This window comes from Bos indicus x Bos taurus, chromosome 19 (genome assembly GCF_003369695.1).
Source record: "Bos indicus x Bos taurus breed Angus x Brahman F1 hybrid chromosome 19, Bos_hybrid_MaternalHap_v2.0, whole genome shotgun sequence".
NCBI classification, from domain to species: Eukaryota; Metazoa; Chordata; class Mammalia; order Artiodactyla; family Bovidae; genus Bos; species Bos indicus x Bos taurus.
The window spans coordinates 40,528,700-40,555,981 of NC_040094.1; the positions used below are offsets into that span (position 1 = coordinate 40,528,700).

General features: G+C 55.6%; 1 protein-coding gene and 1 non-coding gene across 3 annotated transcripts in view; one reads left to right on the plus strand and one right to left on the minus strand.

The window, feature by feature from the left end:
• Nucleotides 1-589: 589 nt before the first annotated feature.
• TRNAC-GCA lies at nt 590-661 on the minus strand. Its single transcript has one exon. It is a non-coding gene; the product is annotated as a tRNA-Cys (tRNA).
• Nucleotides 662-687: 26 nt separating this feature from the next.
• LASP1 (LIM and SH3 protein 1) overlaps nt 688-27,282 on the plus strand; it is a 41,097-nt gene continuing 14,502 nt past the window's right edge. The window contains exons 1-4 of one of the 2 annotated variants that reach the window (XM_027519755.1): nt 688-1,603; nt 8,445-8,539; nt 17,885-17,969; nt 25,109-25,216. In XM_027519755.1, the coding sequence (XP_027375556.1) occupies nt 1,535-1,603; nt 8,445-8,539; nt 17,885-17,969; nt 25,109-25,216 (357 nt within the window). In that variant the 5' untranslated portion in view covers nt 688-1,534. Of the gene's footprint in view, nt 1,604-8,444; nt 8,540-17,884; nt 17,970-25,108; nt 25,217-27,282 lie in introns of those variants that run through there. The other variant, XM_027519756.1, reaches the window with a different exon arrangement.

Here is a 27,282-nt window from a genome sequence, read left to right on the forward strand (position 1 = left end):
TAATTCTGACACACACTCAAGTTTGAGAACCACTACATTAGTTTATATCAGTTTATATCAGGAGGTAACTTTATTTTTGTAAATTAAAATGAGATTTTGGGTCCGCATTGACCATTTCCACATTCTCAAACTGCTTTCACTGTGCTGGTGTTATGAGCAATAAGGAGAGGTGCTTAGGGCACGCGCTTGTCACCGGTAATAAAGAAAGTTGAAGTTGGAGAAAATCTGTGTCTGTGGGTTTTCTTCTCCAGACCCACCCCTACCCAAAATGAAACACCAAGTTGGGGGAGTCTTGCCTCCTGAACCAGCGCCTGGAACCGCCTTACACGACTGAGGCTGCCGCCGGTGACCACAGAAATCCCAGTACCTCCGGCATGGGTCGTGGGGACCTGAAGTTTTTGTACGTGATTTGTGCCTGTACCTACCCCCTCCTGCTGCTGAGTACGAAAACCGAAAGCCTTCCGTTAAGGTTGGAGAATGAGGAAGGAATTTTTAAATAGCTTTTCTCTATTTCTCTAACCTAGGACCCGAGGTTAAAATATGAATCAAGAAGAATTATACTAGACAAAAATTAGGGGGAAAATCGCCGAGGGGGCACCCGGATTTGAACCAGGGACCTCTTGATCTGCAGTCAAATGCTCTACCACTGAGCTATACCCCCACGCCGCGCCTTGGCTTGGATGCGGCTCTTTTGGGTGTTAAGACACTGCTACACCAAAGGTGAACAGTAAGGGTAAGGAGAAAGAAACGCAAGAGAAAATGGGATCAAGCGCAAAGCAGAAGCTCGCTGGATTCGGGGAACTACAGAAAAGCTGCACGGCAGAGGCGCGGGGACGGAAGAACTAACCCGGTCTGCGAGGAACTGAGTCCTGGAGGGAGGGACGGGTTCCGCCCTACAAATTGTGGGAGAGGATGTTGCAGGGCTTGGCTAACATTCTAGGGGCGGGGCAGGGGGGTTCCCGTTGATCCGCGGATTTCTCGCCAGGTACCGACGGGTACAAAGGAAGTCCCCAAATCTGGCGAATCTGGTTGGGTGTTCGAGTGGGTTCGAACCCCACCCTGGACAGTTGCGAGCGGTTCGCCCGCCCTGCAGCCCAGGTGCCCAGATGTGCCACCAGATCGCCCCCGCCCCGCCTCCAGCGGCGGAAGGGCCCTGGGCAAGGTCGCATGTCCGCGCCTGGCCTCCGGGCGCATTCCAGGGCCCTTTCTGCCTGCGAGCTCACCTAGGCGCGTACCGCTGGGCGCACAGTCCTCCCTGGAACCCGCCCCCGCGCAGTCCCACGTCGCCGGGAGAGCGCGCCTTGCCGCGCGTGCCCCTGCCCGCGCCCGCGGCGCGTCCCCGCCCCGGTACAGCCCCTCCTCCCCGCTGTGTTTATTAGGGGAAGGAGGGCGGGGGCGGAGGCCAGTTCCCTAGCTCAAGCCGCCGTCGCTGTCGCCTGTGCAGTTGAGGCCGCGGCCGTCTCCCGCCAGCTCGTTCCGGGGAAAGAGAACGCGCGCGAGCTCGGGCGTCCTCGCCCCAGCCTTTCCCGGAGCCATGAATCCTAACTGCGCTCGGTGCTGCAAGATCGTGTATCCCACGGAGAAGGTGAACTGTCTGGATAAGGTGAGACTCGGGATTGGGAGACGCGTCTTTGCAATCCCCGAGCTCCAGATCGGAGGAGGAGAGCGGGGCTGGGTCTCTGCCGCCCCCGTTACCGCGATCGCGGGAGGAGGGAAGGTGGGTGGTGTCATGGGGTGTGAGGGACGGACCCCAGTCTGGAAACCAGGAGACCCGGGGCGAGGAAAGGAGTCCACGCGTGGCGGGCAGCCACTACTGGAGAGGAGTGGGCTCGGCGCCCCGGGATGGAGAAGCCGGGCTCCGGAGTGGGGGTGGGGGGAGTGAGGGAAGGTTAGGGGTGCAGTCCCGCCCCCTAGGGCCCGGAGAGTGAGAGCAGACGGCCGCTCCCTCTCCCCGCCTCGCCGAGCGCCAAGTAGGCGGAAGCGCTGGGCGCTGGGGGAGGGGGCGGCGGGGGGGCGGGGCAGAGGTTGGGGGCCCCTGCTAAGCGGTTCTCTTCGGCGGCTACTGGCCCGGCTTCCTGGCCTGGAGACTGGAGGGTGGGGGCCGTCAGCGGGCAAGTGTTGCGTCTGGGGAACTGGCCTTCGGATAAGGACCCGAGCCCCATTGCGAGAGCCCGTTTTTTGGACGACCTGCAGCCCTCTTGGTGGTTCAGCGGTTAATGGGCTAGCCGGCGTCCTCCATAGCTTCCCAGCCCCCACCTCAAATTAGAAGCCAACTCCCAGCGTTGGTCCGCCCAGCGGGACCCGGGCGGGGTCGCTTGCTGGAGTAGGGTGGGTGGGGGTTGCTTCACTGAGATCTGAAATTGTGTTCAGAGGCTGAGTCCACCCTGTAGAACAAAGAGCTAACTTTTCAGAGCAGGTTTCCCCAATGGAGGGTGGGGTTGGCTGAGTTCAGGGGGAGCCAAGAAAAGGGGGGAGGTGTTGGGGGGAAGGGAACGTGGCCTTCTGGAAATTCACTGTCCCCTGGGGGCCCTTAGGCGTCTCCCCCCCCCCCCCCATCATGCTAGACTCGTTCATCTGGTTGCCATTATACTTTTTGAAGGGGGGCGGAGAGTGGAACTGGGTATTTCCTGCAGTTTGGGGTAGGATCCGGACCTCTTTTAATCTCACTAAGATGCTAAGGCAATCCACCTTCCCTCTCATCCCCTCCTCGGTCTGGAGGAGAGGCCTCTAGGATTTTGTCCACTTCTTCATCATACCTTTCATTCACTTCCTAAAGCTGGCCCCTTGCCCACAGATTCCCTCCTTCCCATCTGGTCTGGCCAGGGATTGGGGGGCATGGGATGGAAGAGGGTGCAGGGCCCACCTGGAGTCAGGTATTTTTTGTGAGGGGGGAAAGGGTCGTCCCTTGGATTCTTTTGTCTTTCCCCTCCTTAGGGTTGGCGCTTCCTCAGTAACCTTTGGCCTCTGAGTCAGGGTGAGGGGGTGGGGTTCCACGGTTCTGAGATCATTTTGATACTGCTCTTGGAGGAAGGGGTCATGCGGGGCCGCTGCTGTTTCGGTCTTCTCTCCTGGGCCTGGCTGGGCAGGAGGAGAGAAAGGCCATGTTATGGTGCAATGAATGTGGGTGCTGACCTTCCCAAAGACCATGCGGGAGGGCAGGACTTGAGCCTGGGGGCAGGAGCTGAGAGCTCTCTGGCCTTGCACACTGGTGTTTCTGCTCTTCCCTGGTGGGAGGGATTTTGGCCTCTGCGTCTTGAGTTCCTTGTGCTCCCCTTCTGCACAGTCATGAATTGGGAAGAGGCAATGGCCACTTTCCACCCACATAAGGCAGAAGCAGTATCTGCTGGAATGACTGCTAGCCTGGGCGTTGGAACACTTGGTCCTAGTTCCAGGTCTGCTCACCACCAGCTCTGTGAATGGCTCTAGGCCTCAGTGTTCACAGTCTGTCAGATGGGTATGATGATGTCATTTCCTCAAAGGTGGGGAAGTGCACTCAAGTGCCTGTTACAGCGCCCGGAAGGGGATGTGGTATAGGCTGTGCCCCCTCTCCTTTTCTGGGGAACTCTGTCCAGCCCCATACCTGGCTTTCCCTGTAAAAACCTTTGGTGTCTGAGGGAGGGTGCAGCCCCTTTAAGGCATCCTCCCCAGCTGTTTTCTTCCCCTTTCTAGAAGAGGACATTCAGGTGGAGGGTGCCCTGGGAAGTGAGACATGGCGGTTCCTCTTCTTAGATCTCTCCCTACTGGAGGTTTCCCTGGGGAGATGTCACCCCTGCACTGAGCAGGAGGTCTGGAATATCCAGATATTAGACTGGTTCCTCCCAACGCCCTCCAGGCAGTAAGGGCAGGCACTTGGAATGGGGACCTTGACGCCTGAGGAGGGACGTTCAGTCCCATAGACACAGTTGCTAACCACCTTCCCAAGACAACCCATTTACAACAGGAGAGAGTCAAATTAGACTCACCTGTTTCACTGCAATTTCCCTAGGACCCGACATGACCCAGAGCACAAGCTACGTCCTTGGTGTTAGCCTTTCCTCCTCCCTGAGCCTATCTCCCAAAGGCTTAGGTGAGTAAAGGCCACATCACCTCTGATGGCCACCCTACCATCAACCTGCATTACCCAGCGTGTCCTCGTGTTGAATAAATGTGTATGGCTGGCCACGGTGTTTGAGGTCGAGATTTGTTTCCCCAACTTATGGGATTAGAGTTGGGGAAGAAACAGGGTGATGTCGCTTGCTCATTCATTCAATGAATATTAAGCACCTACTTGGTGCGGGGCCCTCTCGGCTGCTGCAGGGCCTCTGCGGAGGGAGAGAGGCTGTGTCTCACAGTGTCCTCTACCTTTTGACAGACTTGGAGTTTGGTCCTAGATCACACTGGGAGGCATTAACATGGGGACTCTCTGTGTCCCCCTGGCCTGGCTTGCTTTTGCCTAGCTCCTGAATACAGATGGAGGCATTGAGGAGGGTAGAGGATTGGTGGGCCGAGTCCCCTGGACTCCCCCATTGGGAGGGCTCTCTGCCTCTGGTTGTCTTAAGTACTCTCCCCCTCACCCCCCAGGTGGCAGCAAGGTAGAAGGAAACCGGACTGGACACAGAAGAGGGGAAAAGGCCTGTAGCCTTGGTGCCTCGTTTCCTAGCTAAGAGCACCCCACAGTCATCCCATGACCGTCCCTGCATAGACTCCTTGGAATGTGCCAGGCTCAGTCTTCCCGCGAGCCTCACAGAGCAGATGCGATGGCTCCTGTAAATTATGGCGCCCGTAAGCAGAGGCCCAGACAGGTCATGCGGTTCACTCCCCACAGCCCGAGTTGGAATTCAGCTCTAAAGTTCTTGGTGCTCAGCTCTTCTGCCTGTTGTGTTTGCAAAAAAGTACTTTAATTTATACTATCTCCCTAATGTTTGTAGTGGGCCCTCCCCTTCCTGACCCTGGCCTGTGGAATGCTCGAGGCCTGAGCTCTTGAACCAGGAATAATACTCCCTGGGAATCTGGGGAGGTGCAGCCATGGTCTCTGCCTTTAAGCCAGCCTCCAGGTGGCCAGCTGAGCTAGGCTGGTGACCGGGCCAGGGCAGGCCAGGGTGGGGCTACCGTTGCCCCTGGAGGAGTGAGAAACTGTAACTCTGGGTGACGGGAAGGGAGGGAGAGGTCTCATACTCTAGCCCTGAGTCATAGGGCACGCGGGTGGAGAGGGTGGAGTGGGCAAGATCCCAGGCAGCAGGCACAGCGACCTGAAGTTCACCACACCCCCCACCCCCAGAGCTGTGAGCAGCTTCTCCCCCCACGTCTCCGGTGACTCTAGAGAGAGAGGGCTGACCCCAACCTCACCCAAGTGCAGGGGATCTTGCTTCTGCCCCCAGCAGCCTCAGTTTGCCTTTCTGTGGAGTGGGTTGCAGCTTTGGAGCTCCAGGCCAGGGACAGTGGAGGCTGATGCTGGAGCCTGGGACATGGGCCAAGAGGCTCCTAACGGGTACCCAGAGAACTAGGTTTTGGTGAACAGGGAAGCCGTGGACTTCCAGGACAGTGGGGAGGATTCAAGTTGCATGTTTAGAGGTAACTGCTCCTTGAGTCCCAGGAATGCTGCTCTGAAACCTTACCTGTGGCCTGTAAGGAAGAGGGGACTCCTGCTCTGCGGCAGGGCTCCTGGGGCAGGGAAAAGAGGCAGACAGAGGGTCACTGTGGGGTGTTACTGACATGTTTCTCTGACTGTGTCCGTTACCAGACCTGACTGAGACAGGGATGGGTGTCTTTTCATTTGGGGTCTCCTTGGGTCTGCCTGGCCCACAGGGGCTATTGAATGACTTGCCATTTTCTGCCCCTCATTCCCCTCACTCTCCTGTCTCCAAAAGGACACAGTGGTGGAAGCTGCTGATTTTCTTGAACCTTTCTTGGTGCCCTCCTCCAGAGAGGGGAGGGAAGTGAGGCTGTGTCACCTCCTCCCAGCACTTCCCTGGGACCAGAGTTTTAGTTCCACTTTACAGGTGCACGGACGGAGTTCTGTAGTTACCCTGAAGACATTCAGTCCCCTCCTTTTCATTATTTTGTTCCTGGTCCTCCTGTAAGAGAACAGATAACCACTCCCTAGCCTCTAACGTGTCTAGCTGAGAGCAAGGGGTGTCTGGAGGTGAGGTGGGGAAGAGCTATAGATAGAAATGGGCACTGTTCCCTTGTATGGGGCTCCCATTCCTTCCAGTGGTAGCTGGCGGCAGGGGGTGTCTTGTAGAACCCCTGGATTGGCTGCTGGCCTTGTACCCCAGCCTGGTCAGTATACTCAGCCCCAAGGGGGTTGGCTCCAGGGTGGGTACCTGACTGTGAGCTAGGGTGGACGTGTCTGTGTCCCTCCCTTTGTCTCCCCCAGGTCAATCGGGGGGCACCTCTGGAGGTCCCCAGGCCCAGGACAGTGCGGATTCCTGCCTATGTGTGTGTGAAAGTGGGTCATGGTCTGGATTCCAGAGAATGTTTTTCCTGGCAGGCCCCTGCGGGGGTGGGGGGAGGCGGGGGCCCAGGCAGGGGCATGTGCGGCTAAGCAGGCAGAGGCCAGCAGACTGGGTGGTGACAGAGCTGGGGCAGTCTGCCAGCGCCTCCCAGGCATTGCGGGAGGGAGAGGGGCTTTCACTTTGGGGGCTGGTGGGGGGCAGGGACCACTCTGTTCTAGGATTCCAGTGGGCTGTCTGCACTGGGGTTTCGCATTGAGAGGCGTCGGGCTGGGCTGTGGGATTGGCCCAGGTTGGGTTGGGAGCCCAGCTTCACCGGCCTCCTCTTTGCTTCCAGACTTCCCCTGGCCTTCTTCCCAAAGAGCGGTTCTCCTGTTCCTTTGGTCACTATTCCACTCCTGAAGAGGCCTTTGGGTCTCCTTGATAGGAAAAGTACCCTATTAGAAGGTGATTACCCCCCCACCCCCCAACACACAATTACCCTGTGGGCTCTGCTCAACACAGGCCAGGGTGAGGGAGGTGGTATCCCAAGCTCTTAACCCTTTTTTCTGTCCCTTTCTCCCAAGTGGCCCAGAAGCACCTCTTGGCTGGGAAATACATTTGAAAAGCACTGCCTCAGGGGAATTTCTTGATAGGTGGCCAAAAACCAGGCATTTGCTGGGTACCTCGAAAGTCTCCCTGTGCCCTTCCCTGGCTTCCGGCCTCTTTCTCTGAGGAATCAGGAGGATGTCCCTTGGCTGCTGGGAAAGGGGGCACAGAAAGGCCAGCTGGGTCACCCCGACAGCCCGGATTCTGGGGCCCTGGAAGCTGGGCTCCGGGTAGGTGCTAACCCCGGGGCCTCGTCCTGGGCTGCCAGGTGCCAGGGGCAAGTCTCTCATCTGCCTGGGTTTTCTCGAGCTTCAGCGTTTCTCGGGATGGGGTCACCTCTGTTACATCAGTTCCCCTGCCCTCATGGTCTTTGACTCTGTTCCCGTCCCTTGGCGGCCCTGGATTGATCCTCGCTCTGTTCTGGGTCCCTGGCCTTTGCTGGGGGGTTCCTGGTCACTCAGTCTCACTCACAGGTCTTCTAGCTGTGGTTGGGCACAGTAGAGTCCCGCCTGCACCCCAGCACTCACACACCTTCTGCCCAGCCCCCTCAGCTGAGGGTCACCCCTGCCGCATCCAGCACCTGACATCTGAGTACTTAGAGGTGCCAGGTGCTGTGCTGAGGGTTTTATAGGTGATTTTTCATTTAAACCTCAACAGTCCCAAGAGAGATGGGTATTAAGGTTTCCATTCTGCAGACACAGAAGTGGCTCAGAGGTGTGGGTCCTGACCGAGGTCACCCAGCTAGCCAGGGTGGGGCTGTGATGCCCACTGTGCAGGTGGGGGATCCACCTCCAAGCAAAGCTCTATTGCCTCCGAGGGAGACCAGCTGGGGGGTGGGAGACGGTTGGGGGAGGGAAGTGGTGTGGGTGTGCTGGCTAGAGCCTGGGGACACTCACCCACACTCTGGGCATGGGTCCCTCAGGACGAGGAGACATTGGAGCTGGGCCTTACCCAGGCCCAAGCGTGTCTGCTGTGGTGTGGGAAGGCCTGGGTACATGGAGGCTGGGCCCTCCTGTCCCCCTTGGCCTTGTCTAGGCTGAGGCGCTGCCCCTCAATGTTCAGCAGCAGCCGCTTCTTAGCAACGCCTGGTGCGGCTTTGCATAAGCAATGAGGCTTCTCCTGCTCAGGCAGGCAGGCTGCCGGGGTGGTCTGGGGGAGGTGGAGCCAATCTTCAGGGGTGTGGGCGGTGGGGGGGGGTTTCCCCACTCACTCTGGGGTCTGCCCTTCTTCTCCTGCTGACAGCACCCGTGGGACAGGGGAAGGTGTCACCAGCTGTTGGAGCCTGTGACCTGAGATGTCCTTGGCTCACTTCTGCAGCGGGGTGTCTGTTCTAGTCCCAGGGATGGAGTGCTCCTTCCTGGGGCCCGAGCCCCCTTCCTAAATCCTGCTTATCTGACAGTGTCCTCCCTCTGCCTCTGCCCCCAGTTCTGGCATAAAGCATGCTTCCACTGCGAGACCTGCAAGATGACCCTCAACATGAAGAACTACAAGGGCTACGAGAAGAAGCCCTACTGCAACGCGTGAGTCCGCCTTGGGCAGGGGCTGTTGGGCGGGCATTTAGGGCTTCCCTGGTGGCTCAGATGGTAAAGCGCCTGTCTGCAATGCAGGACACCTGGGTTCTATCCCTGGGTCAGGAAGATCCCCTGGAGAAGGAAATGGCGGCCCACTCCAGTAGTCTTGCCTGGAAAATCCCATGGATGGAGGAGCCTGACAGGCTGCAGTCCATGGGGTTGCAGAGAGTCGGACACAACTGAGCGACTCCACTTTCACTTTCAGAGCTTCCTTCTGTTCTAACACCCACAAGGTGCCAGGGCCCAACACTTCCACACTCTGCTCCGCACGTTTTAACCATGTTGAGTCCTCCTCACCACGGCTGGATGATAGTCAGGACTGTTAATATGCCCAGTTTACAGAGCAGGAAACTGAGGTTTGAGGAAGGGAAGGGGCTTTCCCAAGATGAATGACTAGCGAGACGCTGGTTCAGTCCCCGTATAAGCAAGCTTATTCTCTCCACCGCACCCTGCTGCAAGAGAGGGATCCACGTGGTCTTTTAAGAAAAAGTCCTGTTTCTGGCCGTGTTCTCCGCATCGCCTTCCACATTTCTGTCCATGGAGGCAGCTGACTTGTCACCTCTCCCCTGCCCTGTCCCTACCAGAGAATCTAGGCCCTGGCCCGGGGGCCCCCCTGACTGTCATTTCTTGAGACTGGGGAGCAGCATGAAGGGCGTGGCCTGACCCTAGGCAGAGCTCTTCCCTGCCTGCTGAGGGAGGCAGAGAACTTCGTGTCTTTTCCAGTGGAGTTTGCTCTGGCCTGCTGTGGGGAGGTGGGTCGAGGTGGGGTCTCCCATCCCAGGGAGATATCCTGTCCCATCCCATGCAGTTTCAGAGAATGCAGTGCCTTCGAGTTGATCACGTGCAGGTCCAGGCTCATGTAGGACTTCACAACCTTGCTGCTCTGTAGGGAGCTTTGGAAGGTCAAGTCACTTAAGTAGGCTGCAAGGTCAGCATTCAAAAAAATTTAGGCTCTGACTTGAGTCCCTTTATAAAAGAACTATTTCTATACTTATGTATCTGGCTATGCTGGGTCTTAGTTGTGGCAAGCAGAATCTTTAGTTGTGGCACATGTGGCACATCTGGTTGCAACATGTGGGATCTAGTTCCCTGACCAGGGATTGAACCCCGAGACCCCTGATTTGGGAGCACAGAGTCTTAGCCACTGGACCACCAGGGAGGTCCGAGTCCTTTTTTTGTTTTTTACCTTTTTAAATTCTCAGCCTGGAGGCTTTCTACAGCTGAAGTTCACGTAGGAGGGGAACTTTGGGATTTGTCTAAAAGGAGTTGGGATCTTAAAGCCCTTTGAATGGCTGTCTCCCCCTTTCGGGAGATAGTGAAGGACAAGGAAGCGGACATGACTTAGCAACTGAACAACAACTCCCCCTTCCTGTCTTCCCCTCCCTGCTCACACTACAGCCTCATCTCCTTGGCTGGAGCCTGCATCAGGCACTTACTGCCTGCCAGCTGCTAGATGCCAACCTGTGCCAGGTGCTGGGAAAACCGATAAAATCTCAAGCCCAAGCAGCACCATGAACCTCCTCCCTTCTGGGAGGGACTGGGACGCTGGGGAGACTGCCTGGGCTAGAGCGAGGGTCACAGCTAGGTCCTGGCTCCTCCTTCCGCTGCCCCTTCTCTATTAGCTCTACTGGTCCTCTTTCCCCTGCCGACCCCTCCCATCCTCCCCCCAAGGGAAATGGGACATTCTTCAAATTCTTAAAGGCTCTCACAAACCCTGATTCTCTGCCACTTCCTCCCTCTGTTGGGGAGTAGGGTGGGGTGCAGCAAAGCCAGAGGCTGGGGCAGTTAACCCCTTGATTGCTGGCCCACTTCAGGCTAGTTTCTGGGCACGAGACTCCTTTTGGGGGCAGCTTCTGAGCCTCTGCTCCTCAAGGCAGGAGTCTGGCGGAGCCCAAAACTCAGTGGGCAGCAGGGACTGAGGCGTCTTCCTGTCTCTTCCTAAGACTCTGGTAGCCTAGAATTCAGCGAGCTCTGGGAGTTGGAGAAAGAAATCAGAGGCTTGTCCTTGTTTTCTCTGTGTGTTCTCAGCGTAGTGCCAAAAAGTCCCAGCTTACTTTTTTCACCTTCTTCTAAGAGGCTGCAGCCAGTAGGGGTGGGGACCTCCTGTAGGGCTTGGGTTAGCGGGGAGCTCTAGGGAAGGCGGGAGATGACACACCCCTCCCAGATGCTGCTTCCCACCTGCCCAAGGTGAGATTCACCTGCCTCTCCTGGCCTCCAGCCAGAGCAGCAGCTTGACCCCTCTCTGTTCCCCCAGCCTTTACAGCTCTTATTCTTCCCTGCCCAGCTGACCTTTGACCCAGCTAGGATGTTACCTGGGAAGGACCCGGGATGAGGGGCCAAAGACTTGGGGAATTTGTGACCCAGCTGTGTTTCATGAGAGCTATGGCAGCAGCTTGCCCGAGGCAGCCACACTCCCTAAGCCAGAGTCTGAGCGGCTGGTCTGTGCCAGTGAGCCAGACGTGGGATTCTGGGATATCTCAGATGCAGGCCCAGCTTGTTTGGGGCGCACTCTGGACTTGTCTGGGCCTCGGTTATCCCATGGTTCAGAATTCCCGCTCAAGGATGCTAGAGCCTAGACCAGTTTTATTGAACAACTGTGCTGTGTCGGGCACTGTGCTGAGTGTTCACTCTCATCCCTTCCTGTTTTCTTCCTGCCTCTGACCCCATCCACCAGTGACATTCAGGTTCCCCAGTCTCGGGGTTTCTAGGATATAGCTGTGCCCCAATTCCCAGCCTGGCCTTGCTGTGTGACACTCAGGCCTGGCTTTTCAGCACTTCCTGCTCAAGACCCAGAGGGGCAAGTGAACGCTCCTGGCCTGGGCCCTTTGCCAGGGAGTTGAGCCCACCCAGGGAGGGTATATGTGAGTTGGTGTGCAAGGGGGCCTCTGCGTTCTCTGGTTAGTCCCTGAGCCAGGATCTTGCAGGAGGGTGGGCAAGAGAAAGAACACTGTCTGTTTCTCCCTGGTGAGTTCTGAAGACTGAGATTGAAGTTCTGGAAAGTGACTGAAAGCAGCAGAAAGGCCTCTTGTATTTTCTCTTTGCACCAGACTTGTCTGGGGTGAGGCTGGGGAGAGAACACAGGCCAGAGCCCACAGCCGGCCTTCTGGGTGGTAGTGGACCCCCAAGGCTGTGCATTCACACACGTGCCTCTGGATAACCAGACACATGCCGCCGGCTGTGGGGGTAAGCGCCAGGGAATCGGACTGAATAGGCCGCGTTTGTGTTCACACTTCCCAGGCCATTGGCAACCAGCACTGCTATGGCAAGGTAGAGGGAAGCAGGCCTGCGTTTGTATAATTCTTTCTTGAAGCATCTAGGTAGGTGGGGTGAGCCTGTTCCATTGGTTAGAGGAATATGTATGCCCTCAATTTATGCCCTCAATGATTTGTTTTGTAAACTACTTTTTCTGAAAGTGGGGCAGATCTGGTCACAATTACAAACCTGGTCCTTTGTCTTATCTCCGGGCAAATAATTGAGGAGCCTGGAGGTCGGGGTGGGGCTGGGTGGGGTGGGGCTGGGCGGGGGTGGGGAGGAATGTTCCTGTTCTTCCTCCTTGGAGCCCATGAATCAATGGAGGCTGCCGGCCTGAGGCAGTTGCAGGCCTGGGGGACCAGCTTCTAGGGTGTTAAGTGGAGGGTGGACAGGGGCTGGGGAAGAAAGGGGGAATGCTCCGTTGTATCTTTCTGGGATTGTCCTTCAGTTGCCTTGAGCTGTGGGCTGAGGGCTGAGGAGGGTGGGGGTGTCCCTGGTTCTAGGGAACAAGAGACTGCGGTCCTGCTCCATACCCCAGGCGTCAGGGCGTGAGGTGGGACCTGTGCTGGTGGGGCTTGAAGTCATCTCTGGGGTCTAGTTAGCTGGGGATCGGGCAGTGGCAGGCACATCCAGGACTGGGGCCTGGGGCTTTTCCGCCTCCCCAGAGTTCTCTGCCTCTAACTGGGAAAAACAAGACCAGGAGAAGGGAGTAGGAAGGGGTGTGTGCGCTATGTTTGCGGGGTCGGTGGGTGGCGGGGGGAGTTCAAAGGAGCACCCATAGTAACCTCTAGGCAGTCCCCACCTCACTGTCACCTTCCAGCTCCTTACACTCAGATGTCAGGGCCTCAGGAAACCTCAGGGATCTTTGCTTCCTAACAGCCCATTTTATAGATGAGGAAGCTGAAACCCAGTGTTTCCATGCCTTTCCTGACTTGACATGATCATTTCTCTTTGTCGTCATCGATTTTGATTTTTCATTTTATCTACGACCCCTGAGGGCTGGTCAGTTCTTGTCTAGCCTCCATCATTTTGGCTGCTCATTTTTTTCCTCTGGTCAGACAATGCCTCCTTGTTGCTTCCTATCCCCACCATTTTGGCCCCTTAGGCCTGGGGGACTGGTGAAAAACAGGGTTAGAGGCGAGTCCTCCCTGACCGCCCATGGGCAGTGTTCCCAGCAGGGGGATCAGTAGCTCCTTCCAGAGGCAGGATGTCAGGGCTGTGGGTTGTTGTTTTTTTTTTCCCCCTTTTGGTGAAACCAAAGGCTCCTTGTTGCTTTTGTTGCTGTATTTTTGTTCCTCCTTGAACAAAAAGCTGTGGTTTTTGAAGGGATCCAAGGCTGAAAGGGGCAAGGCTGCCTGTCGAAAGAGGGTACTGGGCTTCCAGGATACTGGTCTATTCTTGTTCTGTATCTGGAACACAGCTGATGGTGGGACTAGGGACATGGCTTTGCCCTGCAAGTGATCCCTGTCACCAGTAAGCCCGTTGCAGGAGCCCCTGCAGTCCCTTCAAGCAGGAAGGTGACTCAGAGGTCCTCTGGGAGGAGCCCCCACTTCTCCTGCACCGCCCGCACCCCTACCCAGGTCACTGTCTGGACCTGCTTTAGAAATGTCAGGAGTAGGTGGCTTCAGGCAGGAGGTGGCTGAGAGACCCCAGACGGTTCTCTTAGAATAGCTACGCTTGGAAACTGGTTGGCTTTAAAAGAGGAAGTTCTCCACCCACCCAACCAAGCATTTCTTTCCCCAGAACTAGGAGTAGGCTGGTGTTCACCTGGGGGAGGGAAGTCAGTCTACCCTTAGCTGCCCGGACGTGTGTGGAACTGGGGAGAGTGCATTGGGCCAGATCTCTGTCCTTGACAGTGAGTCTCAGTTTCTTTATCTGTCAAATGGGCACAGTGATAATGCCTGCCTTTTCTAGCCCAAAGCCTTGTGGCAGGTTTCAGGAGAGAATGTGCACAGGATACAATGTATCCTGAAGTAACTTTCAGTTCAGTTCAGTTCTGTCCCTCAGTCCTGTCTGACTCTCTGCGACCCCATGAATCGCAACGCCAGGCCTCCCTGTCCATCACCAACTCCCGGAGTTCACTCAAACTCATGTCCATCAAGTCGGTGATGCCATCCAGCCATCTCATCCTCTGTCGTCCCCTTCTCCTCCTGCCCCCAATTATGTGACTCTAACTTCTCCCAGAGGCCAGGGCTGCTGCCAGGTGCCTGGTTATCTTGCTCAACTCTGTTCTTGCCCTCATGAATGCTAGATCCCTTTCCCTGCACCCTCCACCCCCAGGCTTCCTGTCTTAGTGGGCTCTCTCCATGCCTCTTTTTCCCAGAGCAGCTGATACTGCCATCAAGGGTGGGGAGGGGCATCAGCAGAGGGCCTGCCACTGGGAATGATTAACAAGGGGCCGGGTGCAGGCTGGCCCACAGAAGGGACAAAGAACAGCTGTGCTCTGGACTCAGCTCCAGGCCAGGGTTGGGAGGCCCGGTTCTCCCCACCCTGGCCCCTCGTTCCCTCACTGTGGGCCCAGTCTGTTGTTGGGGCTGCGGTACCAGTGGGGTCATTAGCTGGGGTGGGGGACCTCTCGTCTGCCCTAGCGCCTACATTGGGATACACATATATCCATTCATCTTGACTGGGATCTGAGGGTAGTAATGAAGGGTGGGGGAGCTTCAATCTGAAGATGGAGAGGGAGGGAAAGGTAGAATCCCCAGCAATTAATTGTTTCTGGGAGGAAGTCACATCAGTTGTAGCCCTCTTGGAAGACAGTTGTGCTGGTGGGGGAGGGGCACAGCCCTGGCCTTCTTGTGTCCTGCCCTGAAAGCAAACCCAAGGCTCACGTCTTCCTCATCTGAACTGTCTACAAGTATCCCGCAGACACAGCCTCCTGGTTTTGCCCTCACGGGTTCCTCTGCAGTTGAGGATACCCTGGCTGTCTGTGTCTCTTCCCCCACCCCCACAGACCCGCTCTGTCTGCCTGCTCTCAACCGCTCTGCTGCCTGGAGCTGAGGATGAGGTTGCCATGGGAACCCGAAGCGCAGTGAGCAGGGGACGGGAAAGGCAGAGTTGTCTCGCCAGGGTTGGGGGCTGTGAGGAGGGGACAGGGTTGACCCAGCAAGAGGAATATAGTCCATACTTAGGTCTGCCTCCCTTTTTCTGACCTGGGGTCGGGGTTTAGGAGGCAGGGGTAAGAGATCGGTGGCTCCAGAGCCCCCCTTTAATCTATCTTAATCTGATGTTTAAAATCCCCCTCCTCCTTCCAGACTGAGCTGAGTTGATGACATCCAGGCTGGTCCCCCCTTCCCTTCTGATGGGATTAGTGTTCTGGCCCTGGGTGGGGGCATTGAGATCTTGGGGTCATGATGGCTCCCAAGAGAGAATGAAATACCTGCCAGCCCCATCTGTGCAGGCACCCGCTACATGGTGAGGGGTCTCCTGAGACCCTTTTGGTGGATTGTAGATGTGTGAACGTGGACCTGCTGGCCTTGGTGTCTAGGAGATGAGCATTGCAGAGGCCTGTCTATATGTTCACCGTGTGTGAGGAATAACAGAGCATGCAGGAGCCACAGAATTGCAGAGTGGAGGCACGTCAGGTGTATGTGTCTGGCTGACCTTGGACCGCTGGACCCGGCACTCCCATTTTAACCCTGTACCTTCAGGCAAATGGGAAACCGCGGGTTGGCAGACTGGCTCCTATGCATATGTGTTTTCTGAGCCTGCCAGACACCCTTTCCCATCAAATGCTAATTATACCATCTTCTCTGAACTGACCCTTTAAGTTCTGGGCCAGAGCCACCCTGAAGGTCTTCTCCAGCCCCCTGCTTCTGGACCTGACCTTCCTCCTATGCTCATGAGCCTCCACTTATAGACACTCTCCTCACGAGACCACCAGCCCTTGATGCTATCATAATGGCTCTGACTTGGTGGGAGGGTCCTCTCCAAAGCCTCCCTCAGGCAACCTCAGATCTCTTGCCGGTCCTGCTAGAGATCTTACTTAGATCCCTCCTGCTGGTCTCCTTCTGCGCTCCGGGAACAGATCCTCCCTTCCCCTGGAACTCAGGAATTTTGAATGGAGCTTCTCCACTGTGGGTGGCCCTCGCTTCGTGGAGCTGGGCCAAACCCGGGACTGGGTCTACAGCTTTAGCCCCACCTTCATCCACGGAAGACTTCTGCTGCCAGCTGCAGGCACCTGTATTTGCTTTTTTTAGTCTCTTTTCTTGCTCTTCCCTCTGCTCAGGGAGCCACGGGCTGGGCTGGACTCAGGTGGGCAGTGGAGGCTAGGAGTTGGGGCATTTTATACCTGGATCTGCCTGGTAAAATGGGGCACAGGTGAAATCACCTTGCTGTGATTCTAGGTCCAAGATGGTGAAACTAGCTCACAGGGGAAAAAAGATTGGCCAGAGTCACCCTGCAAGACAGTGGCAGGGCTGGGCTCCTTCTAGCCACTGTTCCTCTCCCTTTTAGTTGAGTTCTCTAGCACCTGAATCTGCCCTTGACACGGGGAAGTTGTGTGATTACTGATAGCTTTGGCTCAGGATTGAGGCGGGCGGCTGGAGAACATGCCAGGCTTGTTGAAACACACAGAGGTAGGAGGGCAGCTGGTGACCAGTTCACAGCACGCCAGCCGACCTGGGTGGCTGGAAGTGGGCGATCCATTGCTTACCTGGGGTCAGCCTGTGAGTCGGGCACCAGCCAGTGGTCACAGTTGAGGTGAGGTGTGGTCAGCCAGGGCTGAGAATGGCCCGCCCTTGGCTCCTGCTTGGAGAAGCCACCCACCACTCCCTGAAATCATGGGGGCCTCTGTGGACCCCCAGCCCTTTCGCATACCAACACCTCCACACAGACCACAGTGACTCGGGGCTGCCTCTCTAGCTAGTTTTCTAGGAGACCTGGGGTGGGGGTTGGGGATGGAGGAGACCTGAGTTCTAATCCTGGCCCAGCTTCAACAGCTAGTGTAGGACATTCGTTTATTCAACAGATATTTACTGAACACCAGATTCTGTTTGGGGAGTTTTGGATAAGTCCGTGAAGAAGAAACACTGAGAACCCTCTCACCTCAGAGAACTAGTGGAGAAAAGACAGTCAACTGATGTGATAAATAATCATGAAGTCAGCTAAGTGCCCGGTGCCAGCATACGATCTTCTTCTTGAGGAAATGAGGGGGTTGAACTGGATGGCCCTGGAGGTCCTGGCAGGCTTGGCTCTGAGGGCTGCCCTGGCTACTGCCACCTCCAAGCCAGGCCTCCTCCTGGGGGAGAAGACCCTGGTCTGGCCTGTGTCTGGAGATTGGAGGGTTGGGTTCAGGGTGCTGGGTCCTGAGACATGGTTTGGGAACAAATCTGGATGCCTCCACTTACTAGCCCTGTGCCTTGGCCACGCTGTATCCTTTCCAAGCTGCTGTCTCCCATCTGTCAAAAGGGAGACAATAGGGTGGTTTTAAGAATTTGGTGAACTAGGGCATGGACACCCTTAGCACAGGGAACATCAACTGTTGTTACAGTGTTGTTATCTGTCACATGGTGACTTCTTCTCTGGCCTCAAGCAGATCTCTCAGCTGCTCTCTGGTTAAGTTGGACCTCATTTGCCCTTTGAAACACTGATGCCTTTTTTCTCTCTCACTGCCTTTCCAGAAGCCCCCTGCATATGCATGTCGCTTTCCCCTTCTGTCTCCTTCTCCATCCCACCTTTCGTCTGCTTCATTGGTCTCCATTTCTGGTCTCAGCCGAAAGCCTTGTCCTGAGCCCGTGAGCATCTTCTCCCCTCCTGAGTGCCTGGCCCCCTTGACCTCCCTGCACAGTAGACATGGATTATTTGGGTGATCTGAAACTCCATGGCCTCCTGTGGGGTTCTTGGTGACCATCATTCAGACCTGATCTATCTTCCCAGTTCAGCCCAGGCTGAGAAACACTTGCCTCCCTGCAGCCATGGGTGGTGGGCACTGTGGTCCTGATGCTGGGGCAGGGGCCTCCCAAGGATAAGGGGGTGAAAAGCCCAGAAGTTCCCAGCCTCCTGCCCAGGATGAACCCTATTGTGTTGTTTTCTGTCCTGCAGACACTACCCCAAGCAGTCCTTCACCATGGTGGCTGACACCCCGGAAAACCTCCGCCTCAAGCAACAGAGTGAGCTGCAGAGTCAGGTGAGGGAGTGGGGCTAGAGCTGGGGCCTGGCCTGGGGGGGGCGGGGCCACCCCTGGATTTGGCAAGAGCTCCTTCCTTCTGTGGTTGCTCAGCAAGGTGCTGAAATCCAAGCACTTGTCTAGTCTCCCTGCCCCCACCCCCAGTTACTTCATGTTTCCTGACCTGATCAGCGAAGTGGGCAAGAGTGTGTCCTCCCACCCCCTACCTAAAGTGGGTTGGAGGGGTGTGGGTTTCAGATTCTTTCTGCATCAGGAATTTTGTGGGAGGCCCCTAAAGCCCACCTCCTCCAGGAAGCTGGTCCCCTCTCCCTCCCAGCCTTTCACACCCACCCCGAAAGGAAGGTCCTTGGGATGGCTGCCAGTGGTTAAGACTCAGCCCTTCCACCGCAGGGGACACGTGTTTGATCCCTGGTCAGGAAGTGACCAGGGAGAGTGAAGTTACACAGTCTATCCTCTAGCCATGTCCCCAGCCCTCTTCTACCTGTCCTAGGGCAGGCTGCTAAGGGAGCCTTGCCCCAGGGGCCTGTCGTGCCCATGTCTCCTTGGTCTGATTTTCCTGAGCCCCTTCTCAGAGGGAGCCCTGCTTGCCACTGCAGTAGGGGAGGACGGGGTTCCTGCACCAGGGAGAGAGAGCTGGGGCTTTAGGGGCCACTGAGGAATAAGCAAAAGGTCCAGAACCTTTCAATCAGAATGATTTACCCTGTCTGGGGGTCTGAGAGGGCTTCCAGAACAAGCTTGGCCTGGACTGTAGGGTGGGACAGGGCGGGGTTTTAGCAAAGAACTCTTGGGGAATGTAACCAAGTGGGCAGGGTGCCCAGGGCCAGGAAAACGTCTTGGAGGATCTACCTGGGCCTCGGGGGAATCCCTCCTGATCCTTCCAGGTGGGGCGCCTGCTGCCTGATCTTGATGTGAATTCTCTGGCTCCTTGTCCCCCAGTTGGTCACATGAAGGAGAACTAGCCCTGGAATGGCAAAGGCTTTACCCACATTCTCTCATTTAATCCTCCCAGCAACCTGCAAGGAAGGTGCTGTTTTCCCATTGTACAGATGGGGAACTGAGGCTCAGAGACAGTAAGGGGTTGCTGAAATCACACAAGTAGCAGTAGTGGTTATAACTGTATTAGTAGCTAATGTATGGAGTGCTTGGTGTTCTGGGTGTGTTAGCGTTCATGCCTCACAATAGTTCTGTGCAGTTGGCAGGATCCCTCTCACTTTACGGAAGAGGAAATAGGTGCTAATGACTTTGAATGCCAGTTTGTCTGAGACTTGTATTCTTTCCAGTTTTCCACCCAACTCCCTAAGGAGAACTATCTTTACTTTGATAATAAAAACGATAGTTCCTCCTGTTGGTGGGAACTTTTATAGGTTAGCAAACACTTCTGTTACTTCACCTCATTTATCCTTGACTTGACTGCAGGCGTCAGAGACAGGGAACCAAGGCTCTGAGAGGCACTGGACTTTGCCTGTTGACACACACTCTCAGTGAGCTTGGAGGATCCAGGCTCTGTTTTTTTCACTCCCGAATACAGTGACCTTGACCTCATGCAGCCCTGTGAGCCAGGGGTTCAGGCCTCCTGTGTATCCCACCGTGATGGGAGAGCAGGTGCACAGTGCTAGGTCGTGTCCAACTCTTTGCGACCCCATGGATTGTAGCCTGCCAGGCTCCCCTGTCCGTGGAATTTCCTAGGCAAGAAGGCCGGAGTGGGTTGCTATTTCCTTCTCCAAGGGATTTTCCTGACTCCTGGGATGGAATCCATGTCTCCTGCATCAGCAGTCGGATTCTTTACCACTGAGCCACCTGGGGGCAAGTAGGGGAAGCTAATTTGGCCCTTAGCACAGCTCACATCTACCAGCTCAGGCTCTGCCCCTGCTGTGGTGTGAAAGCTGAAGTCACTGTAGGGGCTAATGTGGGTACCAGAGCCCGCCTGACTGAGGAGGGCTGGGTGGCTCAGCTGGCAGGAAGAAGGCTTGAGATGGCACTCGGGCCTGGGCCTGATTTGCACAGGGAATCCCCTGGCCAGGCCCTGACAACCGCCTTAGGGACTCCCCATCCTGTCGCGGATAGAAGGGGCTTCATGGGGAGAGCAGGTCAGAGCATTGTGGGGTGACCTGTACTCACCCCAGAACATGAGAGGAGTGTGGGAGTGTGTGTACACACTCAGGCAGAAGCAAGGGACACACGTACACCCCCCACACACACCTACTCTCAGGAGGAGAAATTCAAACCCTGCTAATTCCCTCAGCCTTTATCAGTCCCACAAAAAGCTGGGCTGGAGCTCTTTCTGCCTGTGGAACTCAATCCCTGAGGGGCGGGGCCTGCAGGAGGAAGCACCCCCTGCCCACCTCCAGACCCACCCTGTCTCCCAGGGGCCTGGCCCACTGCATGTTCCCAGGGTTCCTGATTCTTGAGAGGGTGGGGAGGTCATGAGAAGGCCAGTCACTCTTCATGGGTCATCACGGGGGTCGGGCCTGACCTCATTCAGTCGTCAAAACCACCTGATGATGGAGGGACTCTTGTCCCCTTGCTACAGGTGGGGACACAGGTTAGAGGCCACGCAGAGCCAGCTCCCTGACAGAAGTCGAGCCCTTTGCTCTCAACCCCTCTGCAGCCTGCTGTGGCGCCCAGCTGTGCGCACTAATGCCCAGGATGCATCAGCCTTCTGGGGGGATGGTGCAGGGGATGAGGGTGGCGTTTAGAATGCAGAGTTCACGGCCCCACCCAAGGGGGTTTTGGTTGCCACTTCTGGGCCGGGCCCAGGGAGTTGCATTTGGGCAGCCCTGGCGATTCTGATGAGGGCTTTTGGTCCTGCAGACCTGCTCTGAGCTGCGTAGAGCCAGGCTGTGGGGTAGAGAGGGAGGTGAGGAGCTGCTGTGAGGGGTGTGAGCTGAGGCTTTGCATTGAGGCCACTGCTCTAATCTCCTGCAGTTGGGCTCTTGAGGGCTGGGGCTAGAAGAGGGGTACTGTCCTCTTTGCAAGTCTGGTTCTGTCTGCTGCTTCCCCGGGCTGTGGGGTCTCAGTCTCACCCCTTTGCCTCTCAGTGTTCTTTTCTTGCCTGGTAAAATGGGGACCAGTTGCCTAGATGTTGAGGGCTGGGCCCATGGCTCTAAGGCTTGGAAGGGCTAAGTGGGCCTGGCTGGGGCCGTGGGCCATGACAGTTCTGGTTCCTGTGGCCGCTGTGGGGGCAGGGTGGGCCTTGAGGGCTGGGCAGGCCACTGTGTCGGGAAGGGAAGTGGGAGCCTCCCTATCTAGCCCGCCCCACCCACCAGGGGCCAGCCTCCCATCTCTTTCCAGGCTCCTTCCTGGGCCTGCGTTGGTGTCTCTGTCTCCTCTGTCTCTGGGAAGTTGCCTGTGCTATTTCAACTTTGTTTTCCTATTTCTAGATTGGTTTCCAAAGTGGTACTTGTGGTGTCTGGGACACCTGGAGCCTCCCTTGTGGGGGCGGGTAACCACAGGGCTGACCACAAATGACCCTCTGGGTGGGCCTGTCCAGGCCTGGCTGAGGCAGAGCCCTAGTGGCGAGGGCCTAGCGGCCCTTCACCCCTCTACCCCTGCAGGGCATCTCTCCCACCCCAGCCCCAGGACTAGTAGAGGCAGCAGCTTTGGGGTGGGGCTGAGCTGGGGCTGTCTGTGTGGCCCTCTGAGCGAAGACAAAAGTGAAAGGAAAAGATGTCTTTAATTCTACCCTCATCATCCTTGGTGCTGTGCTTGGGAAATGCCACGGGGCACATGCCGCAGGGGACAGGAGATTGTACCAAAGCCCTGTGCCCTGCCCTGTTGTGTGCAAAGTTCCCACTCTCTTACCTTGAATCTTATAACCTGCAGGGTAGGCAGCATGCCTGCGTCACTCATACCCGAGCCAGTTGAAGGCCAAATCCTGGATCTGCCCTCATTAGCTCAGTGACCTTGGACCAGTTATTTAACCTCTCTGAACCTTACTGCCTTTATCTGTAAAGTACGAATTACCTCTCTCCAAAGGTTATTGTGAGGATGTTAGTATATATTAGGTATTTAGAATGGTTCCTGGCATACAGTCAGCACTCAGTATTATTCCAGCGCTATTCTCCTGGAAAGGAAAGGAGATGGAACTTGGATATGATAAAGCTGAGGAGTATTAGACCTTTTGATGACTGCTTCCAGACTGACCTTTCTCATTAGCTCTCCTCCCCATCTCTGTGTGTTTACTCTTAAAACAATTTCTTTTTTTGTTAGAAGTGGGTGGGTTACATAGTATGTGGGTTTAGCACATGGTAGGTACATAATAAGTAGGACTTGTTGGTATCATTTTTTTTCCATATATGTATTTTTAAGTCGTGATCTTTCCTCTTACACTGGGTCAGCAAGGCAGTTGTTTTTCAACTTATGCTGCCTGTTTGGAGATTTTATTTCTGCATTCAATTCGTTCATTATTTACCCAACAAACCTCTGTTTGTATCTACTATTTGCTATGGTAAGTGATGAACAAGCTAGAATCTGGGAGAATAATTAATAAATCTATATATGAAAAGTGGAATTTCTTAGGTCCTGGTTGTTCAGGCCTCACTCCCCTCTCTACCTTGGGAGTGTCCAGGGTTGGAGGCCCAGGCAGGAAGCATTCAGACAGGACTCCTGAGTTGAACCGACAAGGCAGGTTGAGTGACCTTGGGCAGGTCATTTCCCCGCTCAGAGCCCCCTGTCACATCCTGGTGAGCCATCCCCGAGGAGGGCAAGCACTTCAGCTTGGGTGATGAGCGAGGTTCCATGTGGGGCCCTCCCCAGACTTCTGGTTCCTTGACTTTCACAAAACTCTGCCACCTACTCCAGCTCCAGATGGCCAGAGAATCTTCCCCACCTTGATTTTCCATAGTCAGGGGCAGGTGCTTAAATATGGTCAGAAACTCCAGAACCAGGAGGGCTTTTATTGATCAGCGGCTGGCCACTCTCAGGAGACCCAGAGAGGGGGCCCAACTTGCCCAGGAACACACAGCAAAGTAGTGCTGAGCACAGGCCTCTGTCCTTTCTTGCCCCCTGCTCCTTCCAGCCCCGCCCTCTCTGGGCTGCCTGTGCCAGGAGTGAAATGAATTATTCCTCCCCGGCAGGGAGGGAGAGGCAGTTCCTGAGCCTGGGAACCAGCTGATGTCATTGTAGTGTTGCCATGACAATTATTCCCCTGGATTAGGGGCCTGACCCTCCAGAGGGCCAGGAAGTGGAGGAAGGAGTCAGGGACTAGTGTTTGTTCAGCACTCGACAAAGCACCTTTACACTTAACCCTCATCCTTGCACACTGAACGCTGCCAAATAGCACCCCACTCCAGTGTTCTCGCCTGGAGAATCCTGTGGACGGAGGAGCCTGGTGGGCTCTGTCCACAGGGTCACACAGAGTCGGACACGACTGAGCGACTCAGCATGTGCTTCATATGTGTTTGTTGCTTTAAAGCCACCTGTATCTTTGATTAGAATGGGTGTGTCATGATCCCCATTTTACAGATGTGGACACTGAGGCCCGAGAGGTTAAATCAGTTGCCCAAGATCAGTCAGCAAGTGGGAGACAGCCTGTGTTCATACCAACTCCCACGGGCTCTTTGCTCTTACTGGGTGGTAGGAAGCCCCCTCTCCATTATGGACAGTCCTCTTACAGGTGAGGAAATCAAGGCCAGAGGTCTTAGATCTGGGGCCTCTGCATCTGGAGCGACGCATTTTTGACTCTCAGTGCTTTACCTTTCTTGATGCCTGCTTCCAGAAGGGTCTCCCCCCCAACCCACCCCTACCACTAAGAGTTGCTGTGCTGGCCCAGGCCTTCTTGAAAGAGCTGCTGTGGGGCAGTTCTAGGCCCTTGGGGTGGGTTGGTACCTGAACCCACTGTGTTAACTTCCAGTCTGAGGGGACCTAGCACATCCAGGCCTTTATTTCAGTCTGGGTCAGAACAAAGGAGGTTCTGGAACCTTTTAGGAACAAGAAGCCCTTGTTGGATGGGTGAGCTGGGGCTCTGGAGACAGACAGGGACCCTGACCCCTGGGGGGTGCAGAGGAACTGACAGGTGCGTGTTGTCAGTCGGGTCACGGTGCAGCTCAGCCCTGAGGCCAGATGACTCCATGCCTGGGAGAGGCCTGGAAATTCCCAAGGTCCTAGGCCTTGTGTCCTGGGCTGACCTGCCTCCAGGACAGTGCAGCCTGCATGGAAAAAGTCCAGGCAGCTGGTGGGCTTTGGAACAGCTGCTGCCGAGGTGGACAGTAAAGACTCTGAAAGCCGGAGGAATAGGTCCCTGTCCCAGGGCCATTTCCAGCCTCCATTCTGTTCTTCAAAACCCCCAGGGGAGGACAGTTTTCATATTTCAGTTCCTTTAGTGCTTGGGACGTCCTTTCTGAATGTCTGACTTAAGTCCCTCTAGTACTCAGGTTTCCATGGAATACTCAGAAGAGAGGGGCATTGGAGGGGGTGGTAGAGGTCTTTCTTGGCTCTTGGAAGCCTGACATGCTATCTGTCCCCCACCCATTTCATCCCCTCCTGTGGTGCTGACCTCAAAAGCCAGGTTGGCAGGCTCCAGGCAGCCACCGGGGCCTCTCAAAGGCTCATTGATTGAGTCTTCTGAGTGGCTGTCTTACCGCCCTCCTTTCTGGGCACCAACTTTGTCCCTTGGCACAGCCCTCACTCAGAAACTCCCCCAGGCTCTCAGCGGGTAGGACCACATCCTGGCCAGGGTGAGGGCTGGGGCAGTCCTTGGAAAGAACCTTCTTTCTCTCACCATCAGGCAGGATGGGCCGTGGTGAAGGTTCAGAGTCAGGCAGATGAAAGTTCATCCTATTGGCTCTGAACTTGTGCTGCTAAGCTGTGTGAGCTTGGGCAGGTGACTTTCCCTTTCTGTGGCTCAGGTTTCCTTGTCTGTAAAATGGAACTAACGATAGTCTATAGCAAGACTTAAATGACAGTTCATGTAAAGCTCTTGGCACTCAGGATACACCAAATATGAATACATAGTAATAGTTTATTATCATTGGTCTGATACTTTTTGGCCACGGTTTCTGCCTGGAGTTGGGAGGTGGGAGTGGATGTCACTGCAGGGGGGTTTCTGGTCAGGGTCTCTCCTGGCTGGTTGCTGCAGGCTGGAGCCCTTTCTGCTCCCCCTGCCTCGACTCTGATCCGTCTCTACCACCTTGGTCCTCCAGGTACGCTACAAGGAGGAGTTTGAGAAGAACAAGGGCAAAGGCTTCAGCGTGGTGGCAGACACGCCTGAGCTCCAGAGAATCAAGAAGACCCAGGACCAGATCAGTAATGTAAGGTCCCCTGCTCCGCGGGTACTACCCTGACCCTGGCGCTCCCGTCTCGTCTCCTCCCCGCCTGCTTGGCAGTTGTGCATGAGGCCAGTTCTGTGCCACCCCTGCTTTCCTCAGCAGGCCTGGCTGGTGCCTGCTTGAGCCGAGGGAAGGGAAGGGTTTGGGGTTCCCAAGATGCCTTTCCTCTGTGTACCCCCAGATTGCCCCTTTGATACCCTCTGCCCACATAATATTTCCACCTTGAAAGAACTAGACTTTTGGGGAGGGCCTTTGTGCTCAATCACCCCCCTCATCCCCCACTCTCTCTGAAATTTCCCCCCCTCCCTGCTGGCTATGGTGAGGGCCAGGGTCCGGACTAGCTGTTTTGTCTGAGCACAAAGGTCAGAACTGGGTGGCAGGGGTGGGGAGGGGCTGGCCTCCCCATCGACTGCCTCTGGGTGCTGACATTGCAGTCATTTCCGCCCTTCTTCAGCCTCCTCCCCCACCTCGGCTTGCTCTTCCTTCCTGTGTAAAAACCCCAGTTGGGTTTTGCTCGCTGGCTCTGCACCCCTTGGCCTGGCCCTCCCAGGTCCAGGGTGGTCACCAGTGTCTAGCCATGGCAGGGCTGGTGTGCAGAGTGGGCAGTGGGTCAACGCCCCTTATGGCACCTGTGGCAGGGGACAGGCCTCAGTTTCCTGTTTGGCGGAGCCACAGACTAGCAGCCTGTGCAGCTCTGGGCTTGTGGGGAGGCTACTTAGGGGGCTTTGGGCAATGCGGGGGCACCGCTGTGAGCCACAGGCATGGACATGGCCTGTGTTGCACAGAGTCCCATAAAGGACTGGGCAAGCAGGTATCTTCAGGTCTGGTTCAGGAGGGGTTGGCAGGTTGCCTGGTGTCACTCTGGGCTGAGGGACTGGGGACAGAAGCTTCAGGGGCCTTGAGTTTTGGGTGGTCTATCCGGCATCCAGCCCTCAGACCTCCTTGATCAGGCACTCCTGGAAGTAAGTTGGACCATTGTTAGGGTCGACTCGCTGTGGCTCAGGTAGATGTCAGAAGCCAGGACCCAAGCCATCAGAAGTGGCCATGCCTGAGACTTTGGCTCTTAAACTTTGATCAGCAGCCTGCAGTATGAAATACATTTCATGTTGTGGCCCACTGAACAGGCTTGCTGATTTATTTAAGAGAAACAGAACCAAAACTTTCAGGAAAGAGTGCTTTTCCACTTAAAGGGCATTCGGATATTTTCTGTTCTATTTTAGTTTGTTAAAGGTGCCGGGTTTCGCAATTATATTGTTGACCCGCAGCTTGAAAGTCGTGGCTTGAGGAAATGGAGTGCTTCCCTTGGGCTAAGATGCCTCTGACAGCTGTAATCCCCTCTTCCCCTCAAACAAGCCTGTCTCAATTGCTTCTTTATTAGCTAGGGCCTGGTCCCAACCCGAGAGCTTCCCTGCAGGTTGTGCCCGGAAGAAAGTGGGAAGAAAGTATGGGTCTCAGCTGTCCTCATGGAAAACAGGAGGGAGGGGAAACCTCGGTTAACAAGGAAGGAAGATACAGAAAACTGGACTCTTGAGACTTTAGCCTCTGGCCTTTCCTTGTGAAGACTGTTATCTGGACACCTGCTCCCTTCCTACAACCACAACCCCCCAGCACATTCACTCATTGTTTCCAGCCTGTGGCTTTTAGAAGGGGGAGGCAAGCCCAGTCATCCTTGCCTGCTTTTCTGGAACGCTTCCAGAATACTCCACACCCTGCCTATTGCACCTGTACTCCCCAACCTCCCCCCCAACTAGTCATTGGAGGTGTTAGTGTCTGAGGAGCCCTGGTAACAACTCACTCTGGCCAAGACACCCACACCTGGGCAGATACCATCTTATCAGTAGCCACAGGCCTGCAATGAGCTGATTGTCCCCTTTCTGAGGTGGGGAGGTGACTGATGCCTGACCTGGTTCTGCGTTTGCAGCTTTAGCTGGAACCTGTGACACACGACCACAGAGCTGGAAGACCCTTGGTTTTGGCAAATGCCCTTAGTCTGTCAGCTGTGGGCTTCCAAACAGCTGTACTTCAATTACTTGAAAAGGTTGATTGAA